General features: G+C 43.9%; 1 protein-coding gene across 1 annotated transcript in view; it reads left to right on the forward strand.

The window, feature by feature from the left end:
• Positions 1-14835, forward strand: part of LOC145416862 (putative peptidase C1-like protein F26E4.3) — a 109841-nt gene that overhangs the window by 28399 nt on the left and 66607 nt on the right. The window contains exons 2-3 of the mRNA XM_080285732.1: positions 652-857; positions 13025-13088. Coding sequence (XP_080141858.1) covers positions 652-857; positions 13025-13088 — 270 coding nt within the window. The remainder of the gene's footprint in view (positions 1-651; positions 858-13024; positions 13089-14835) is intronic.

A 14835-nucleotide genomic window follows, 5' to 3' on the forward strand; every position in this document is an offset into this window, starting at 1 on the left:
TTGAGGAGTTAAAGCTCATAGGAAATTTAAAAGGAAATGTGTTTAGCTCTTTACAGCCTGACGTCTCTCTGCATGGGATTGCCTCGACAATATGATTTCCAGGCTATTTCGCACCTGCTCATTAACGACCTATTTTATGACGCACCATCTTTCCTAACACTCACGCACTCTATCTCTTCACATCGTTTTCGGTCTCCCTCTCCCAGTCTTCCTAACATCTGACAAAAATAAAGTCATCCATGAATTTTTGGCTTCCATGCTAAAGCTCACTATTGAAGGTATTTCACAGGTTGACTAAAACTGTCTGGGTGTAACCTGATGAATCCCTTCAATTATGTGACTTTTTTTTTTTTTTGCTTAATATATTTGTATCTAGACAACTTCTTCACCTTAGGAGAGACGTCATGTAATAAAAAGGTAAAAGATTGCTATATCGACCCTCTCCAGTTCGGAGTCTCTTTAAGCTGAGAAAAATCGTTCGGTGGTAGCGCGCCTAATGGGCACAGTAGGTAATCGTAGTGTTGGTATTAAAAGGTAAATTGATTGCTGAGAAGGAGTTACTAAAGGACTCTCGTAGTGAAGGAATGAAATGTAACCTTACAGAAAGATATACCAGTATGAATAGTGATTTTGTCTTTGTTTCTCCATTAGACGACCCTCGGAATGCTGCACAGACCGCTACGATGACTGCTCTGTGCCCATCCAAGGAACACTGTGCTACTGCGACGAGTTCTGCATCAACAAGGACGACCCGACTGGCCACGATGATTGCTGCCCGGATTACAGGGAAGTGTGTCTCGGTATAGTGTCTCCTCCAGACGCTCTTCAAAGGCCTCAAGCGGACCAGCCTCCTCAAGGTAAGTTGGATAGTACGTGACAAAATATAACATGAAATTTAAAATTTAAGCAACTATCAAAATGTAAGCCCAATTTACAGAATTTTGAAAAGGTACCAGCTGATTACACAAAGTCAAATTCAAACCTGGGATGTTACGAGAGGTAAAAACTAAAGCGCCACACTTAGGGAAAGAAACTTACATCCCAGCTGCAAGGCCCACTGGTGGACGGAATCACTGCTTGAATCCGCCCAGCCGATAATTATGCATTACGGGAAGAGTATCATATTGCACAATCGTCAGCACAGAGTGAGTATTTAAGATTCCTTGGGATGGGAACTGATGACAGAATATCATTGATCATCGTGCTGAATAAAGTGGGACTAAGCACACTCCCCTGATGCATGCCCCCCCCCCTCCCATTTTTTATATATAAACATATCCGATGTTACGTTCTGGGGCAATTTGAGAAAGAGGCGTGTCCCTTAAAAAACTTGAAATAAAAAGAGGTAAATTAACTCTTAAACTATTACTATACCATTGAGCTTCATTAGCATACCGAGTCATCACGTTATGTGATAGACAGACCGGATGTCCAAAAACACCTCTATCATGAAATATTTACTGCAAACGCCTCCGAAATGCAGTGCTCCAACTTCATTAAATGATGAAGTGAACTTTTGTATTTACAGACGCCACATTGTCGACTCTAAAACTAAAAGAAATCTATTATTAACCATTCGTTCCATGACCTTACATAGACAAGAAGTCAACACAGTTGGACGAAATGAACTGGGATTCATAAGAAGACCAGCCTGTTTGGGTATCGGTATGGCGTGCGCAAAGTGCCGTGAGTTTGGGAACGTTCGTGAAGGTATTCGGACCAGGACTGCTCTATTTAGAGGATTTTGGCTAGAAGTTCATTCATCATAAGCTCTTGGTGTGTCAACGTCTTCGGTGGCGGAGTCAAATATTTGTAGCTCAGCCGTGCGTTTATGGTTTTGGAAACGCTGGTCGTAATTGGCTGAGCTTCGTACATGAGAAACACTCTTGGCGAGGATGTTAGCTACGTCCACGGGATCGTCATATCCACGTGCAGAGTGGTCACAAAGATGTTAAGACGTTTATTATTTAGTATTTCAGTAATGAACAAGACTTTACTGAGTCACATGGAGAGACAGACTGACAAATGAGGATAAGAAGGAGCGTTGTGGTGTGGATGTGGATGTGATAGAAAGCGTTAGGAGAAACACACTGAGGTGGTTTGGCCATATAGAGAGGATGGAGAGTGAGAAACTGACAAGGAGAGTGTATGTGAGTGAGGTGGAGGGGGAGAGAGGGAGGGGGAGGCCAAGGATGAGATGGAGGGATGGAGTGGAGAGGTATATGAGAGAGGGGGGTGCGAGTTGGGAGCAGGGCAGTGAAATGGAGGGGGACAGGGTGACGTGGAGGCAAACTGTTTGTGGCCACCCCATAAGGAATTAAGTCGTCTGGCAATAGATAGATAGATAGATAGACTTTACTGAGTGGAGGAAAGCCAGTCATCGTGGACACAAAGAACCACCAGGAGTCACGTTTAGCCCTTCTAATTATTTTACTTGATTGTATGCAGTAAAGTTGATTAATTTTATACCAAACGAGTGCGGCCTTTCCATATTTTCTATTGAAACAAGTCTTTCATAGGATAATTGGTACCTCTCCTGGATTACCATACCTGCTGGGGATTTTTTGAAACTTACCCTGAAGGCTGTTATTTAGAATTTTGAATTCGTAAATATTCTGCCGACATCGTCATAGCCATCACTGGATGTCAAACGCTGCTAACGTACGTTTTACTTTGGGAGCGATTTTCAAATGGTGTGTTCTGGATGTACAGTCGTGGTCACAAATAATTACCTATCCTCCGGTATCCCGTGCCTTAGGCTGGCTTCTTTATGAGCGGCTAGTCATACTGAAGTAAGTGGGGCTGAGAGGAAGGGGTCATAGAGAGAGGGGAAGGTGGGTGGGGGGACGAATGATGGTGCTGAGGTGGAGTGAGGAAGGGGAGGGTGGATAGGTAGAGGATGGAGAATGAAATGCAAAATTGTGGTCAAATAATCTGTCTTCTTTCAGTCAGGGCATGATATAAAGGCGTTAATATTCGGTAGATGATGCTGCATTACACCTTGTATTGTGGCATCAGATAAAAAGCTTTAAATAGGTGCTAATATCAAGGGTTGGTTCATGAGAGAAATATACTGATGTGGCAGATCAAATATTAATGCAGTGCCATCGAGATTGTATGGGTCAGATTGTCAACCTTTGGGAGCCAGAGAACGAGAGGACACGTACGGGCCCGCCTCCTGCAGCACACCAAAGACGAGTGAGGACTGTTCAGGCGAAACCAGCAAACCATCAACAACATTTTTCCTTGTTCCCGCGAAGAGTGTAAGAGGTTTGAGGCAGGAGGCCAATGGACTACTTACTAAGGCTTTCCTGGTTGCTTTGGCTTGACTAATGTCGGTGAACATTTACATAGATATATTATGAGAGTTTGGGTAGGATTTTGTTTCATTTTCCTTCTAACGGATTATGAGACATACCGCTATTGTATCCACCCATGTGCACAGACATTTGATGCATAATCATCATAAATAGCCTTTTCATGCAGAGATGCCATAAAATAGTTGACATGATGGTGACTGTATAGAGGGAGTGTATACCGAGAGGGTGATCATATTTACTGTGGACACAGCCATGTCAAAGGTTGCATATAATATTTAGTTTCAAAAATTAATTACATGTAAGGGCAGAGGGCGTTTCTTACACAAACATTACGGGAGTCAAAGCCATCCAGATTCCGTTCTGCGTCTCAAGTCAAAATGCAAGGATAAATACAAATATTTGGCTCTGCACTAAATTTTAATTTGTCACGTCAATGTATTTCTCTCACGAGCCAGCCCTAGATATCAGCACCTATCTAAAGCTTGTTATCTGAAGCCGGTATACAAGGTGTAATGCAGCATTATCTACCAAATATTTACTCCTTTATATCATGCCCTGAAGGAAAGAAAATAGATAAATTATGTGATCACCACTTGGTATTCATTCTCCCTCCTCTACCTTCCCTCCCTCCCCTCACACCATCGCTAGTCCCCCCACCCAACACTCCATCTCTCTCTCCCTCCTCTACCTCCCCTTCCTCCCCTCATACCATCGCTAGTCCCCCCACCCAACATTCTTTCTCTCTCTCTCTCTCCTCTACATCCCATCCCTCCCCTCACGCCATCGCTAGTCCCCCCACCCAACTTTTCATCTCTCACTCCCTCCTCTACCTCCCCTCCCTCCCCTCACACCATCGCTAGTCCCCCCACCCAACTTTTCATCTCTCACTCCCTCCTCTACCTTCCATCCCTCCCCTCACACCATCGCTAGTCCCCCCCACCCAACATTTCATCTCTCTCTCCCTCCTCTACCTTCCATCCTTCCCCTCACACCACCGCTAGTCCCCCCCACCCAACTTTTCATCTCTCTCTCCCTCCTCTACCTTCCATCCCTCCCCTCACACCATCGCTAGTCTCCCCACCCAACTTTTCATCTCTCTCTCCCTCCTCTACCTCCCCTCCCTCCCCTCACACATCACTAGGCCCCCCCACCCAACTTTCCTTCTCTCTCTGGCCCCTCTCTCTCAGCCCCTCCTACACCACTGTGACTTGCCACGCATAAAGAGACCAACCTAAGGCACTGGGTACCGGAGGATAGGTGATTATTTATGACCATGATTGTACGATTACTTTGGTGGAATTGTGTGTTATTTGCAGTGGTTTACATCAACTGCTTGCTTTAATACGGTCATTAAAATTTAATGCAGTTTACTGTGTCCTTGGTAAGCAAATTTTGCCTACCAAGGATGCAACAAACTGCAAGAAGTAGCATTCCACGAGTTCCTTCTTGCTGCAGCTGTTCTTTGTCCTCCTGCATAATAACTTCTCTCTGCTTTCGTTTTTTTTTTTTTTTTGTTCAATTTCTTACTGAGTAGAATTTTGCCCTGATGGGTTCTGGATCATCGATGTAATATTTCGTGGCAATCCCAATTTCGGTGAGAGTAAGGTTTGGGTTAGGTTAAAATTAAGGGAGGTCAGGGAGTTAGATTAGGTTATGTTAGGTTTGGTTAAATCGCTAAGTTTTCCGTAGCTTTGTCTGTTATTTGTGTTTTCTTTTGCTCATATTTGAGTATGTTTGATACACTGACACGTCCAGTTGGAGCGATGGTTGGTGTAAACAACGCGGGCAGTTGGAGAGCTTGTTGATAAATACATGACGTGGGCGACCTGGCCGCTTCCTTAAATACCAAAGAAATAGGTATATTTTGTCTTTTCCCAGCCACTTCCTACAGCCAAAATGCTGCAGTTAATTGTGCTGTATATGTACCAAAATCAGTCATCTTGAGATAATAAGTTTGTTATAATATGGGTGGAATCGGCTCTCCCATTTGGTAAAGAATTACCTCAAATTTTTCTTTAAATTCTGACTATAAAAAATCCTGTATCTCCTACTGCGTGTCATTAATGCTTGTCGGCGATCCAGTGTCCACCAATGAGCTCTAGGCTTCTCATGGATTGTTGAAGTCTTGGGAATAGCAGCCCCAGCCGCGAGTAAGATGGAATTGGTTAAATTTTGCAGTAAGGAAGAAATCAATCAGCTGGAAGTAGTGGAAGTAATGAAGAAAGTCAAAATGTGGCAAACCACAGGAATTGATGGAGTGTGTGGTGAAATGCTGAAGCATGGGGAAGAGATAGTAGTAGAATGGGTACGGAAGATGTGCAGATTGGCCTGGGAGGAAGGTAGAGTCCCGGAGGATTGGAAGTCAGGAATAGTTATTCCCCCTTACAAAGGGAAAAGGGAAAAAGAAATGTGTGGTAATCATAGGGGCATTTGTCTGCTTAGTGTAACAGGAAAAGTATATGACAGGATACTCATTGACAGAGTTCGGGAAAAAACAGAGGAATTAATTGGAGAAGAATAGGGAGGTTTTATGAGGGGAAGAGGTTGTGTAGATCAGATATTCATTCTTAGGTCTGTAGTGGAAAAGATTCTAGAGAAGGAAAAGGATTTGAAGAAAGCATATGACAGGGAGGATAGACAAAGTATGTGGAAAGTGGGAAGTTGTTGAATGCCATGAAGAGTATGTATGAGGGTGCTAAGGCTGCAGTGCGTGTGGATAGTGAACTGAGTGATTTTTTCTGTCTGAATGCTGGATTGAAACGGGGATGTGTCATGTCCCCATGGTTGTTCAGTCAGTATTTTGATAAGTACAAGGTAGGCAGTGGATGATGGAGTGACCCTAATGAGAGAGGGCAGTGTCTGGAAACGTCCCTGTGCTGTTGTTTGCAGATGATACTGTGTTGTTAAGTGAAGACGAAGGGGAAATGCAAGGTTTGGTGAATGAGCTTGAGAAAGTGTTTAAGAAACGGAATCTAAAGCTGAATGTAGGGAAGTTATGGTCTTCGAGAGAAATGAAGCCAATGAATGTACAGTGAGGCTGGATGAGGAGGAAATGGAAAACGTGAGTGCGTTTAAGTACTTGGGTAGTGTGATGAATAAGGATGAAAGTTTAGAGGGTGAAGTGCTTGAAAGGATACAACAAGGAAGAATGGTTGCTGGTTCTTTGAAAGTAGTGATAAGGAACAGGGAAGTGAGCATGGAAATAAAAAAGTTGCTGCATGACTGTTTTGTGATACCAACTCTAACGTATGGAAGTGAAGCTTGGACCTTGCTGGAAGGACACAAGTCATGAGTGAGAGCAGTTGAAATGAGTTATTTGAGAGGAGTATGTGGAGTTATTTGGAGGGACAGACTGACAAATGAGGAAGTGATGGAGCGTTGTGGTGTGGATGTGGATGGGATAGGAAGCATTAGGAGAAATACGCTGAGGTGGTTTGGCCATGTGGAGAGTATGGAGAGCGAGAGATTACAAAGGAGAGTGTATGCGAGTGAGGTGGAGGGGAGAGAATGAGGGGGAGGCCGAGGATGAGATGAAGGGAGGGAGTGGAGAGGTATATAAGAGAGGGGGGAGGTGTGAGCTGGAAGCAGGGCAATGAAATGGCTTTGGACAGGACGACATGGAATTAGCGATTTGTTCGTGGTCAGTTCTTACGGGATTGTGGCGTCTGGCAGTAGGCAGATAGATAGACAGATGAAACTTTTACATCTATGATTTCCTCAGAAATATTTTAATCGGCGATGCCTGAGAAGGATCCCTCAATCTGCTTTCTTAAGGTTAAAGTTTGGAAGTGGAGGGTCCTAAAAATCGTCGCTTGTATAAGAAAGATGGGTAAATGATTCCTTTGCAAGTTATCGTCACAAGCGTCCCACAAGAAATCTTGATGAATACCTGGGGAGGCCAAATATAAGTCTATGGCCGAAAAATTACCAGTTCGGTCATCTACACGAGTCACTCCACCATCATTCAGAAGACAGTGATTAGACTGTGGTATTAGGTCAGCTATTTGCATCACATGACCATCGATCTCCAAGCTACCCTGAAGGTGGCCAAAAAGTGAACTCAAAGCATGACTATCAATGGGGCCATGTGGTAGTCAGTAAAGATGGCAAATAGACATATATATGTTAAGTTTACTCTGCATGTGACAGCTTCCAAAATAGAATGTAGAATCTATTCTGCTTGTGGGTGTGATTTGTGGGGGTAGATGGCAACCCCACCACCGTCATATCTTCTACATGACTGGAAGTATTTGAACTGCGGAGGATCAGGGTGAACCTCCATTCACATCTCCTGTAAATACATAATGTCTTGCCTGTGCACAGATTGAAAGATCACTATATTGTGGAATCTATTCCCAAGGGTCTTTCAGTTCCACTGTAACACACTGAATACGACGATTTACAGTAAGACTTACGATGGGAGACAGTGTGCTTAGCATTTTTATGTCGCCCGTCCCCAGGCGAGCTACAGCCCGGGACCTAACCTGGTGCTTGTTAGCAGCAACCTCCATTTCTTCATGAATAAGGAAGTTCCCGAACTCCCACGAGGAAGAGCTACCTCTTCTCTCCCTATCTGGAACAGAAGCAGATGAGACATGAAGATGCGACCTTGGGAGAAGGGGGATGAAATTTACCTTATTAGACTTGTCAGGCTTTTGTTTCTACTTAGTTGAAATGGAAGAAACAGCTTTAGAATAAGAAGATGCAGCAGGGATATCAGAAAGAGAGCTGGGTCTCACAGGGGTCACAGATGTGGGAGCTGAGTGAATGGCATGAGTATTACGTATTGGGCCAATTTGCGTCTCCACAGTGTACACCACGGGACGGGACACAACCGCTGATGCACAGGAAACATTTGGCTTGGAAGTTGCATGCAACTCCCTCACCTTCTTCCCAGCATCATAAGATAAATTATGCCCTCCGTTGCCTTCACTGTGCAGACATCCTCCTCCTCTTCATCCCATTTGGGACAGTCCCTCTAGGAAGTGGAGTGAGCTCCCTTACAATGAAAGCAACATTCAGTCTTGGATGTACAGTACATTGGTCTACAGGATGATCCACAACCATGCACTTGTCGCACACTGAGTTGGTAGCCCAACAAGACTTTTTATGATATCCATAGATTTAACATTTAGAACAAAAAAGGAAGCTGGAGATGTAGGGTCTGACGTTAAAAATTTCATAATGATCAGTTTTGACAGCAGTGGATAGAGAAACATTTCCAAAGCCAAGATTATCGTCGCAGAGCCTTCCGAGAATCAAGTAATGAAATGGGCAACTATTTCATCTTGCTGAGCAAGTTCACGTATGATCTCCTCCTCTTCAATAACCATGAGGTCCCCACAGGTAATAACACCTTTGCAGGAACTTATGGAATGCAGGATCCTCGGCCCGACATCACAACAGTGAAACTTACTCAGCTTCAAAAAATCCTTAGCCTAGGAAGAAGCGGCTGTCTTAATCAAGAGATCTCCATTTGGAAGTTTTCTAACTTGTTCCACCTCACCAGCACAGTCATCAGTCCCCATCTTGATGAGAAAAAGACTAAGACAGGGCAGTGGAGTAGAACCCACAGCATGTAACGGTACAAGCAATGCATTTTTTACATAAACGTCAAGAGGGGTCTAAGTCTGAGAACAGTCAGTCTGGGGATGATCAGTCTATGAATCCGTCAAAAGTCCGTCTGGGACACCTTCCCTCTCAAGGGGAGAGACGCAGCAGGGGCGTCGGCCAGAATAACATCATCCTAGCCGGGGTAGTGGGAAGAGAGAGAAAAACAAGGGTAAAACACTCAGGTTAAAACACCAAAGTCTGAGATTATCCCCTCAACCCACTCTTGGTAGGAGGCGTCTGTCAGTTCACACCTTAGAGCAATCAGTGAGGGAGGATCCTCAGGGGGTGAGTAAACAAAGGTAAGCTCAGTTCGAAGGTACAGACACCTGCTGTACCCTAACTGGTAGGGAAGAAGCATGAGAACCGGTCGTCAGAAGAGTGGAAAAAAAAATGCTACACTGGTGGAGCAGCCCTAAGAAGCTAGGAGGAGAGAGTGCGCGAGCAAAAGAGCACAAACACTTACCACTACCTTGAATAAAAGTCCTTGGTGTGGGAAACCTGTGATTTCCCTGCCAAATGTAGCCCATGGGATGCTGTGATGGAAGACAACGAAGATTTGAAGTTCAGAGCAGGGTAATGACTGGACATCTGTCCTATTGTATCTATACTTCGTTCCTGTCTCAGTGAGGCCTCGTAGTATATTCCTGATTTCTTGGAGTAAGGAGGGCCAGTTTGTTGACCCAGTTAGTTTACAACACCACTGATTCGAGATCATTGTCAGGCCATTGTTTGCAGTGAACAGACTGCCATTCGTTCATTCTTCAGTACTACTACTACTACTACTTCTACTACTACTGCTATTTTTTTCTTTTATCACCTCCATCCATTAGGGAATTATACTGTGAAAATCAAAACCAACCTTCCTAATACAGTTCATCAATTGGAACTGTAATGTGAATGTTAACACTAACCCTCATATTACAATCCGTTGACCCCAAGCACTCCAACGGCTGTGGTTACCAACCACGTACTATTACTACTATTATTTTATTTTATATTTATTGATATTACAGTGTAAATAAGGACATTAAACTATTGGAGTCACTGTAGCTTCTTAATCCATACCCGCTCTAGTGACAGGCCTGAGGGCTGATGATCTTGTGCCCCTGAGATATAGCAGTACAGACCTCACGGGGGAGAATGACAGTCGACATCTCATCCAGGCCATAACAGAACTCTGCGGTTGACGTTTCGTCTCAGAAAGAACCTCTGCCAGTCTCGAGTAGAATCTCACCGCCTCTGGACCCATCCCACCTGATGTGAACAAAAGGGGAGTGAATCGACCGAGGTCCACATGTTGGATCCTTTCTTGATAGTTTCTGTTTTTTTTTTCTTGTTCATTCCTTTTGTGTGCAGCTTCGAGAGACAGTTCACGATGACATGCTGCCATGGGATCGAATATCCTGATGTCCAAGAAAGCCCTCTGCCCACGTGTCCAGAAACCTCGAGCACTGACATCCACTCTTGCATCATTTGATGTGTTTGCTGTTCTGTGGGTGAAGTGCTCGCCATCCAGGGGTAGCAGAACTGGCTCAATCGTGACATCATGGCATATTTCCTGCAGCATTTTGGCAGTGAGGTAGCGTACTTCATCGTGTCGGATGCAAATAAAGCCTTCCTTCTTGCAAACCATCATTAAAGGCAGTGCCACAGGCACAGTCTTGAGGTACGTTCTATATTGGCCACCCATAACTCAAGGCTATGGCGTCAATAAATTCTTGCCTTGAGAGACCAGTTCGATGCCCCAACCTTCTGTGCAATTTCCACTCTTTTGCACTGGTCTGGTGTTAGATGTTCGGTTATGTGTTGCAGCTGGTCCTTTTGTCTTGCTTCTCGCTCCTTGCTTATCTGTGTCTTCATGTCTTTCTGTCTTTTGTGGTCATTTCACTAGTCTCAACCTGGGAGTAAATCTTCTGTGACAAGGATTCGGTGAGCATGGGTGAATTTCTGTGTTCGTAACTTGCCACGGCTGCTGGATATATAATGCCAAGGCCTCCCATCCTAGATGGTAGTGCTAGAAGGTCCCTCTCTTCTGGTATGGGGATGTGGCCATTGGTTAGACGTGGGAGGAATGACTCCCTGATAGCATCCTCCAGTGGCTGAGGCAGCAGCTCGATGTCTGGTATGGTCCTCATCACGAAGATCCACTTGTGCTTTACACCGTAGGTAAATGCGCTGTATGCTGCACCGGGTTCTGTTTTTGCGTGGCTGGATAATACGTGAATTTCTTCTACCCACGTCTTTATCTTATCACTCACATATTGGTCCTTGAATTCCTAAGTTCCAGTTACAGCACCTAGATGCCTCTGACCTTCCTTAGTCACTATCATGTTTGTGCCTCTATAGGCCTCCTGTGCATCTTGATAGTAAGCTGGTTTCACGATCATGATGGACTTACTTGCATTATGGGGAGTAACCCATTTCAGGGCCGTGAGATGTTACAAGGTCTCACTATTGCCTCACATCCTCCACCTTGCCAGCACCCGTGGGATCATCTGCATAGGCTACCTGTTTTACACTGGTGGCCTCTGTTGTTGCAGCACTGTCATAGCCAGGGCGTACACAGCATTGGCAACGGGGTCCCCCTTGGTAGTTTCTTCTGTGGATTGGATTACCCTGACATCGTGGGCAGCTATCTTACCCACAATGTAGAAGTCTGCTGGTTCTTTGTAGGTGTTTTCCACATACTGGGTAAATGCTGGGCACTTAACTTTGATGTTGTACAGCACTGCCTCCCGGTTGATGAAATTAAATGCTTTTGTGACATCAACTAATGATACTGCCTGACAGTCCTCTTCCTCATATATTTTCCTCCTGGAGTGAACTGCTGCCTCACCTCCTGCCTGCTGCCCTGCACACACCTGAAGGTTGCCAACTGCCTGCTTCACATCAACTTTCACCACCTTCATGATGCATTTTCCTATAATCCGTCTTAAGACTTCACCCACCCCGATGGGCCTACATCCAGGATTCTTATCAAGGGGAATTAGTCTGCAAGCCGTCAGTGCTTCGATGTTATTGCACTGACTTGAAGCCAGCTTCTTCGCAAGTGAAGCAATGGTGTTACACAGGTTTGTTGCTGCCTCCCCAAACTTGATGTTACTGAGGATTACACACCAAGATTTTGCATCCAGTCCTGACGGTCCTGCCCCTTCCTGTGTGTGCATTGCCTTCCGCCACACAGTATCTCCAGTTATCCTGTCATATATGATGGGACTGGAGGAGTGTAGTTCCCGTCAAGCTTTGACTGGGCACTTGCTTGTCGTGCAGTCGGATGTTTTTCTTTTAGTTGTTGCACTATTTCTTCTGTCAGGTCAAGTACTCCGTTTGGTGCTTCAGCTGACAGGGATCTTGTCGCCATCGAGACCTTCCCCTGTCTCATCTTGGTGCCAAAAATCCTTGCCATATTGTTCGTGTTCTGGTTTCTTCTGCCTCGGTTGTTTATTCTCATCAGGAAGGCCCTTGCTTCCTCAGGTAGGTTGTCGATTTCACCTCTTTTCCATGTTTCCACCCGCCTTTGGATGGCCTTAATATTTTCTGCAATGCTAGCTCTTGGGCGGGTCTTACTGAGGAAGAGATGTGGTATCAGTGCAAAGACCTTAAGAAAGAATGAGGCAATGGGTGAGTTATTATTGTAACTGACTATTAGGCGAGTGATTTCCTTGATCATGTCAGTTGTACCATTGCATCTGGGAGGCTCGAAATGGTTACTTGACGACCATCCAACAGTTTCATTATACGTGGTGTTCACCCAGATTACTGCATTTTCTCTGGGTTTGCCCATCCAGTATGTGAGACGACCTTCTCACATAAACCTGTGAGGCTGTTCTGCTTCCTCGTTGTTTGTGACACTACTACTACTATTACTACTACTACTACTACTACTACTACTACTACTACTTTTTTAATTACTAGGTATTATCATCATTATCACCATCATTAGAACTGCAATTAAAATTATTTTGTCATCACATCTTGATCTTTATTATTGTTATTATTATTTTTATTATTATTATTATTATTATTATTATTATTATTATTGTTTATATCATCATTATTATTATTGCTATTATTATTAATAATATTCACAGGGTGTGAGAGGGAAGGAGTGAAGGTGCCACACCTGGGTACACACAAGTTCAACTGCAACCAGTGGTAAGTCCTGCACCAGTACATTACTTGTGCTATATTATTATTACGATATGTGTGTATGTACTTGTAAGCAGGTATGCTGTGTTTCTGTGTATGGCACAGGCGAGGTTGGGATTGACTCTCACTAGAGGAGCAGCTGTGTCCATGTGGCCCATACTGACGAAACTTCACGTAACAGAGTCCCATCATACAACACAACACGCAGTGCAATACCATTTGCAGCCAATTCTTTTCCCTATTAATGAATGTACATCTGTCGTTTAGATAATACGTACAATTCTTTCCATATATCCTTAGATACTTTCTCATGTTAGTTGGATTTATTTGTGTTCCTGTTTACGTTACTGCAATGTGAGGTTTTTACTGAGGTATGAGGTATGAGGTTTTAGTTTAAGACCCAGTGATATGGCATTAGTGTTTATAAAACACACACACACACACACACACACACACACACACACACACACACACATATATTTATATATATATATATATATATATATATATATATATATATATATATATATATATATATATATATAGTGTGTGTGTGTGTGTGTGTGTGTGTGTGTGTGTGTGTGTGTGTGTGTGTGTGTGTGTGTATCTTTCTATACTTCTGTCTATCTATACTGTGTGGTCAGATAATCGCTCCTGTCAAGGCATCCTACACGTCAATCGAAGAATCAAAAGAATCCCTCTGACTCTTGCCAGCTGGAATATACTCGTACTAACCTTGCTTGATACTGACCACGACATATGACCACGCCGTACAACTCCCCATCTTACCCATGATCTGAAGTGATATAAAACTGACATTTTGCCTTGTCTGAGCCTCGTCTCTCAGGTGTCGGCAACCTAATGGAAGCAGGAGAAAGGTATGCCTATTTCTGGAGGGGATACCCAGACGATTTAAGAAGAAACCATAGTATTGGCTTTGCAGTCCGATGCAACCTACAGTACTGTAGAATATCCAAGAAACACCTGTGGGTATAATTATAAGAAAGGCTGATGTCTTCACGCATACCACTCTCTGAAGGACAATATGCGATACGCATCAGTGCCTATGCCCCAACTCATGATTCTGAGAACATCGTCAAAGATCCTTTTTATGACTGTTTGGATGCTACGATTCGCTCAGTACCATATAATGACAAACTGATCCTGCTTGGTTATTTTTTTAATGCCAGATTGAGAAAAGATAATTACCAATCATGACTTTATAGGCCCCCATGGTGTCGACAGCATGAACAGTGGCCTTGGACTGCTTTCCTTTTGCTCGGAACACAATCTATTTTTCAACTTCAGTATAAACACAAGACTACATGGATGCAGCCATGATCTAGACATTGGCATCTAATTGACTACGTCGTTGTAAGGCAGCAAGATCGAAGAGAAGTTCTTCTAACCCAAGTTACAGGAGGTGCTGAGTGCTCAACAAACCATAACCTTACTGTTACCAAATTGCAACTACTGTAGTCATATGCTTACAAAATGCGCCGCAGACCATCCATGAAGAAACTAAATTGTAGTAGTTTAAAGGCTGTGGCAACTTGCAACACCTTCCGCAGCACTATTTTGAACAAGCCCAATTAATGCTGACCGCTTGATCCAAACAACAATGCAATAAACCTAGACGCAGAGTGGCTGAACATTAAGACACTGCTCCAAAGCACTGCGAGGAAACCCCAGGCTTTTCCACTTGTCCCCACAAAGACTTGTTTGGTGAAAATGGTGAGGGCATACATGACTT

This window comes from Coenobita brevimanus, chromosome 108, assembly GCF_032717465.1.
Source record: "Coenobita brevimanus isolate Jiangsu-jjx chromosome 108, ASM3271746v2, whole genome shotgun sequence".
NCBI lineage: Eukaryota > Metazoa > Arthropoda > Malacostraca > Decapoda > Coenobitidae > Coenobita > Coenobita brevimanus.